The sequence below is a fragment of the Pseudochaenichthys georgianus genome, chromosome 11 (assembly GCF_902827115.2).
Source record: "Pseudochaenichthys georgianus chromosome 11, fPseGeo1.2, whole genome shotgun sequence".
Classification (NCBI taxonomy): Eukaryota; Metazoa; Chordata; class Actinopteri; order Perciformes; family Channichthyidae; genus Pseudochaenichthys; species Pseudochaenichthys georgianus.
Genome location: NC_047513.1, coordinates 1,364,673 through 1,371,288, shown reverse-complemented (window position 1 = coordinate 1,371,288; position 6,616 = coordinate 1,364,673). Strand labels below are relative to the sequence as shown.

At 44.7% G+C, this 6,616-nt stretch overlaps 1 protein-coding gene across 1 annotated transcript; it reads right to left on the bottom strand.

Annotated features, from left to right (window-relative positions):
* Positions 1 to 422: 422 nt before the first annotated feature.
* Positions 423 to 5,666, bottom strand: txnipa (thioredoxin interacting protein a). The gene is made up of 6 exons (XM_034094420.2): positions 4,957 to 5,666; positions 4,333 to 4,408; positions 4,068 to 4,215; positions 3,613 to 3,972; positions 2,009 to 2,314; positions 423 to 1,297 (listed from the first exon to the last, which is right to left on the bottom strand). The coding sequence occupies exons 1-6, from the start codon at positions 5,210 to 5,212 to the stop codon at positions 1,253 to 1,255; spliced, it is 1,191 nt and encodes a 396-aa protein (XP_033950311.1). The 5' UTR covers positions 5,213 to 5,666; the 3' UTR covers positions 423 to 1,252.
* Between the last annotated feature and the right edge of the window lie 950 nt (positions 5,667 to 6,616).

The following is a 6,616-nucleotide window of genomic DNA, read 5'->3' as shown; positions in this document are numbered from 1 at the left end:
GGTGTCTCGCTGTCTCAGGCTGAGAAATGCGCTGAGCTGCGGCTGAGAAAGGATAAGGCTGAGTGAGAGTGTGTGTGTGTGTGTGTGTGTGTGTGTGTGTGAGGAGCTCCACGGATTGGTCTATTTGGCCCATGTGGCCTTGAGTGGCCTCAATGATCAACAGCAGGGTCAAAGCACTGATAAAGGAATGAGTTGACATTATACTGCTTCCTGTTCGCCCTGAAATCAAGTTTTGAACGTGATTGTGGTTAAAAGCCTGAGCCCTTATGACGCTAACTTCCTGGTTGGCCTACAAAGCTGCGTCACCAGTAGCATACAGTATCTAACAACAGCATGGAGTTCATCTCTTGCTCCACGCTGAACAAAGACGTTGCTGGACTGACAGATGATCAGAGTTTAAATGAAAGAGCCGACATGCTGGATATTTTTCAATCTTTCTTTAATACAAAACAAATCACCCATAGGGTTTCATACAAAAGTACTTGTTCTAAGTATCAAGGACACAGTGATTCTCTGTCCGGACGGATCCTGTGGGGCGCTTTGCAGAAAGCCACCACACTGGGATTATGTCATCAAAGATAAGGAGTCAACAGGTTTAGAGTGTTGTACCCGGAGAACATCCACTCTACACATCCAACACTGTTCAGACAGACCGGAACACACAGAGAGTGGAGTAGGCAGTGATAGATCAAAAGTGCAATAGAAACAAACAATTCTTTCAAACACTAGTACAAAAGAAAGTATGGATGCTGCTTGAAGTTCTATTAGCATCCCAGGGAGATTACTGCACATGCTGTATGCTCACAGCAGCATTATTCCCCTACAGCCAACACCATGGTTCCTCTGGGGAAAGCCCTTAAACACAGGGTTTACAGGAATGACAAAGCGCCATGAAGAAAAAAGACAAGCCCCAAAAGGCAAAGATGTAACAGCAGGCTGGGGGCCGACTCGTACGATGCTTGGCCCCAAAACAAAGTCTTAAAGTGGCTGTGAGTGGACAGCGAGACCCTGAGAATTCTGAGCCTCTGGAAGGGACAGCTTATTCAGAAATGTAGCGCGCCTCCAGGTCCTTGACCTGAGGAGCGCCAGGAGGAAGACACGTGCTGATGAAGCGCAGTGAAGACAGCCCGGAGCGCAGGAGCCTCTTTCTGTGCACCCTCTCTCGCCTCCTCTGGAGTGTGGACCTTCTGCTCCTTTTCAAGTGCTTTAGATGAGCGGTCCCTGAGAGCTGGACCGCGGGAGGAGAATCTCTTCAGCAGACTGGCAGCATGCGGGCGTTGCCGTTGACCTCCTCAGCCTGAGGGAAATATAGTTTATTATTAGAGAGACAATCAGCAATGATCATTCCTTATCATCTTCAACCCTAATTGATATACTATCCTGTGTATACATATTTATATTGTGATTGTGTACTCCAATGTCCCCTGAAACAGTCAGCATTAGAATAACCTAGGCTGTGCTATCAAATGCTAAATGAGCACATATGTTGGAAGGATATGGATTGATTTTAAGAATGGATTATCTAACACAGGAAAACAGTTTAAAGTGAAAACTAAATGTGTCAAACTGCTGCAAGGACGTTCAATGCTGAGCCCAAAGTACTAAGACTTAAACAGCATCTGCATTAACGCATCGGAAACCTGATCGCAGCTACACATCTCATCTAGTAAAGACTAAACGAAAAGCCACGTACAAAGGTGTTTTGCAATGATCATTTCTTATCATTCAACTGAAATGTATATACTGTCCTATGTGTATATATATATATATATATATATATATGTTGGTCTTTTATAGAACATTCTTATTTATCCAAAATATTTTATATTGTGTATTCTTTGGGATATATGTCTTTTCTACTGCAGATATGTATAAATGTGCCATTTGATTTGATTCTATTCTAATGTAATCCACCTTAAAGATGTGAATGCCTGAACACACTGCTGCTGTAACTATGGGATGAATAAAGTGTCTATCATTTGACAGAGTGACTTGTTGAGACACCCACCTCAGTGTAGGCCGGAGGCGAGGGGAACTGGAAGGTGGGGGGGGGGTTCATGAAGATGGGGCTGTCGTCCCCGTCGAAGTCGTCCAGCAGCGGGGTGAGGGGCTGGTCCAGCCGGCAGTCCCGGGAGATGTCGCAGTAGCTGGGGGGTGAGGAGGGCATCCTGAGGGAGGCCCAGCTCTGGGAGGCGGAGCTCACCGAGCCCTCCTGGCTGCTCACACTGTTGCTGCGGCTGCCCAGCCCCGCGGTCCCGATCACCAGGGGCAGCTCCAGGATCAGCTTCTCACTCCCAGGGATGTGGATGTAGATCTGGGGGTGGGGGGGGAGGAACAGACACATTAATACTGATTCTCTCTCAGACTTGCAAGAGTACACTATGGAAAGCATAACAGACAGAATTAGAAAGCAAATACATGGAAAATGGAATATTACAAAAACTATGTAATATCATTAAGTTTAGGGCTAAAGTACCATGTATGCAGGGCCGGCCCTTGGCATAGGCAGTATAGGCGAATGCTAAGGGCGCATCAATCAATGGGGGGCGCCGAAAAAAATAAAATATCTTTTTTTTTTTTCTCATTTCATAACAGCACAATTTTCGAATTTTGGATCAACAAAGTACATCTTATTATCTTATACTAACAGAACTACGCCTATATTGCGTACAGCGTCCATAAACTATGGCGCACCCCCCCCCCAAAATCAAGTTGAACCGCCCCAGCCACAGTAAAAACCAGAGGTTTATGTGAAATAGTTCTTTTTTTGAAATAATGGTTTTAGTGTGCAATTATAAGTTCTAATTTTGTATTATGATCATTATAGTTACAAAAAAATAAGTAATTAGTATAAAATACTAGATTACAGATGTTATTAATGAACAAGAATAGAGTTTAGAAGAGGAGTGATTTGTAAAATATCCATAAAGAAAAATAAATCTGCTTACAGTTGTGTTTCATCTGGGTGTTGACTCTTGAGAGATGTATCCATAGATCTCCTAATGTTGCTCTCAAAGTGCACCAGATTGATGCTTTCAACTTCAATATTTAAAAAATAAATCTTCCCGGGGGAGCATGCCCCCGGACCCCCCAAGAGGAGGTTAGGTCCACCCCCCACTTAAATCATGTTCAAATGGATAGGATACTAAATACATTTGCACAGATCTTGTGTCCATATCTTTCTGTTTAGGTGGTCATGCCACAACCGTGCATGCATGCGTGAGTCATAGTGAGTGTCTGCATTTGGGGGGGGCGCCAGCTAAAGTCTTGCCTAGGGCAGCAAATTGGTCAGGGCCGGCCCTGCATGTATGTTATTGTTATTCTTTACAAGAAAGTATATGAACAGGTGTATGAAAGCGTGTGAGAATGTGTGAAATCATCCCTCTTTGTGTTCGACCCATGATGAAACATGAGCCATTGCTTTGTTATCAGCTGAACTTTAAATATATTACTGCTTACTTAGATTTGGTTTTTATTTTGTATTTCAACTTAATTTTTGTTCTTCCATATTTTTCTGTTGTGATTGCTTATACTTACGTTAATATTCTGAACAAAGTGTATCTGTGTAATGAGATAAGCCGATAAATCAACCTCCAACAGCTGCAGGCTTACCGTGAGAGCGTACTCCACACGGATGATGTTGCAGCCCAGCATCGAGGGCTTGATCTTGGGCACCCGGATGGTCTTCCCCTGCCAGGCGTCGCACATCCCGGAGATGATGTGGTTTCCCCGCACTGCGGACAGCTTCTGGCGGCAGACCTTGGTGCGCCCGTTGGCCTGGTAGGTGTGTTTGGCGATGATGGCGGCCTTGGGCACCACGATGCGGGAGCAGGTGTTCTCAAACTTAGCGTTGATGCAGATGTCTTCGCCTTCACAGAAGCCACGCCGGTCGATTTTTGCATTCAGAGACACCTGGCCGTCAGGGATGAACATGCAGGTGACCTTCTTCTCCTTGCTGCCTCCTGTGGGGGACTGAGGAGATGCAGGAAGGTAAGCCTCAATGTCAAACTCATAATTATAAAGCCCATATAAACATCGCTGTTGTTGTTCAGTGTCAGATAACTCACCAGCAGGTCAGGGGTATTGACATCCAGGGGCTCCTCCACCTCGAAGGCTTTCTTACACTCCATGGTGGGCTGCTGTGGCCTCTCCATCATGGCCTTCACATAGTACTGCACATAGCCAAACTTCCCCTTGTATGACGACACCAGCTGCCTGCGAGAACATTGGTGGAGGAAATTAAAACCAAAAGTATTCTACAAAGTACATTTCACTAACGCGAGTCATTTACTCAGAGATGGTGTAATAATATCAAAAGTGAGAAAGCCTTACCCTTGCTGGGGGAGCTCAAATCCAAACACGTACTCGTATTTGTTGCCAGGCCTCAGGACGACTGATCCATCAGAGTCTGGAAAGAGAAAATAAAACCTCATGACTACTCCTGTCTGTGTGGCTGATCACTGAGCACCACCTTGGGAAACATCGGACTAATCCAGGGGAAATCAACAACAAGAGGTGGAAGAACAACTCAGACGTTTTACTTAAGTAAAAGTAGCATTGCTACATTTAAAAAACAGTTTAGGCTGCAAAATGTTATTAAAGTACCAAAAGTACTCATTATGAGTCATTTCAAATCACGTCTATTACATTTCTGGATTCTGATCATTGAGACAGGAAATGTGTCTCACAGCTGTTCAAGGTGGACCTCATGTTAAAGATGTCAAATAAATGTAGTAGAGTAAAAAGTACAATATTGGCTTCCAAAAGGTAGTGGAGTAGCATAAAATGAAAATACTCAAATAAAGTACCTCAAAATGGAACTTCAATACAGTACTTGAGTAAATTGAATACACTCCACTCCTGGTTCCACACCCTCGATGATACTAAATTGCACCACGGATAACAAAGTGTGACCGTGGTGCCAGGTGACTGCAGATACCGAGAAAGGTGCCGTACCTGCGGGCTGCTCGTCCAGCAGCAGCACCTCTTCATGTCGGAGGTACTCGGCCGCCTCTCGGCACCGCTGCTTGCCTTTAGCGTACTCCACTTTAGCCGAGCCCAGAGCCAGGAGCTTCACCGCGGACACCCGGGTCACCTCGTTTACTTCCACTGAGACCCGTCCAGACACCTTCTCCCCCCCGCAGTAAAATGTCTTGCTGGGGTCCGTAAATTGAATGTGAAAGGTTTTCAATCGCTTCGCCATAGCAACCATGACTGCTAGTTTGGGATACTTAACAAAAAGTTACACTTTTACACTGTTACACTGTCGAGTTCCACTTCTGTCTGCTGTAAACAAAGAGCTCTGCTGGTTTTATGTGACGAGCCTCAAGTGGGACATGAGCAGCAAGGGTGAGCAGCATGGCTCAGCGCGTGCACACGGCTCCCATTGGTGGAAAAGCTTTGTTTGTGTCAGCATTAGCCAATGAGCGCCCGAAGCTAACGCGTGGACACCGCGTGGCTGCGGCAATGTAAAGCATGCTCGGCAAATGCGAGCACAGGAAGCTGGAAGCAGACAGCAGAGAGCAGAACACTTGTAGTAAACACATTGCCTCCCTGTTCTGAGCATCGATCTGACCAATGACGCGGGAGTTCACTTCCAATGCAGACTCCCAATGTCACCTGAAACACAGTCTGGCATAATGATAGCTTTGCTTGTGCTATAAGATGCCGAATAACCTTAGAATCACAAGTACAAAATAGAGCACATATGTTGGGCACTGAAATGTTACTGACTGATTTTATTAATGGATTAGTTGAGCAAAGATAGCATTTTCAAGTTAAACCTAATGTGTCAACATGCTGTAAGGATGTTAAATGCTTCAATTACTAAGACATACATAAAATGTGCATTAATGCATCAGACAACCTGATGCAACTAAAGATTTGATTTAGTAAAGAAAATAGTAAATGCATATTCAGAATACAGCCACGTACAAAGTGGCAAAGGTGGTTTGCAAAGGCTGTTGTCTTTGAATGCACATACAACATATTTATTTTATTTGTAAGAATGAACCTTTTTGGAGTTTGTGACTTTCATGGTTTCCCAGCTGCTTCCCCTGTGTGCGTTGAGGGTCATGTGATCAGTGCAGTGTTGTTGCTGCGGGCATGGACTCACAGTTGTTTCTGATCTGGCGGGATCACATTGTTCCCTTCGGTGAACCTTCACCCATCTATTTAAGGCGTCGGTATACCATCAGAAAAATGTTGCTCCATAAATCCCTAGAAGTGAAATTCCACCCACGTCTTCGGATGAATCATCCCTGCCACAGGGATGGACATCTGAAAGAGAATGATACCATGCACATGCAATAAGGAAACAAGGAAAAGCCAAGAGACCATTATCTCACCCGCTGTACTGTCCCTTATTCTGGAACAGTACATGTCACACTTCCTTATACCCAGTTCCCTTGAAGTCAATGTCTTTTTTAAGTTGTTGTAGTCTTACGCCTGTTTTGTTCTCAACATATAATATGCCAGTAAATATCGCCCACTGGTGATTGTCTGAAGTTTCTATGTGTCATAAAAATGGTGGTTGTTCAATTAGACCTCTAAATGTCATCACCAAACATTAGCCACCTTTAGCTTAGCGGTGGTGATGTGCAGCCATGTGTCTTGG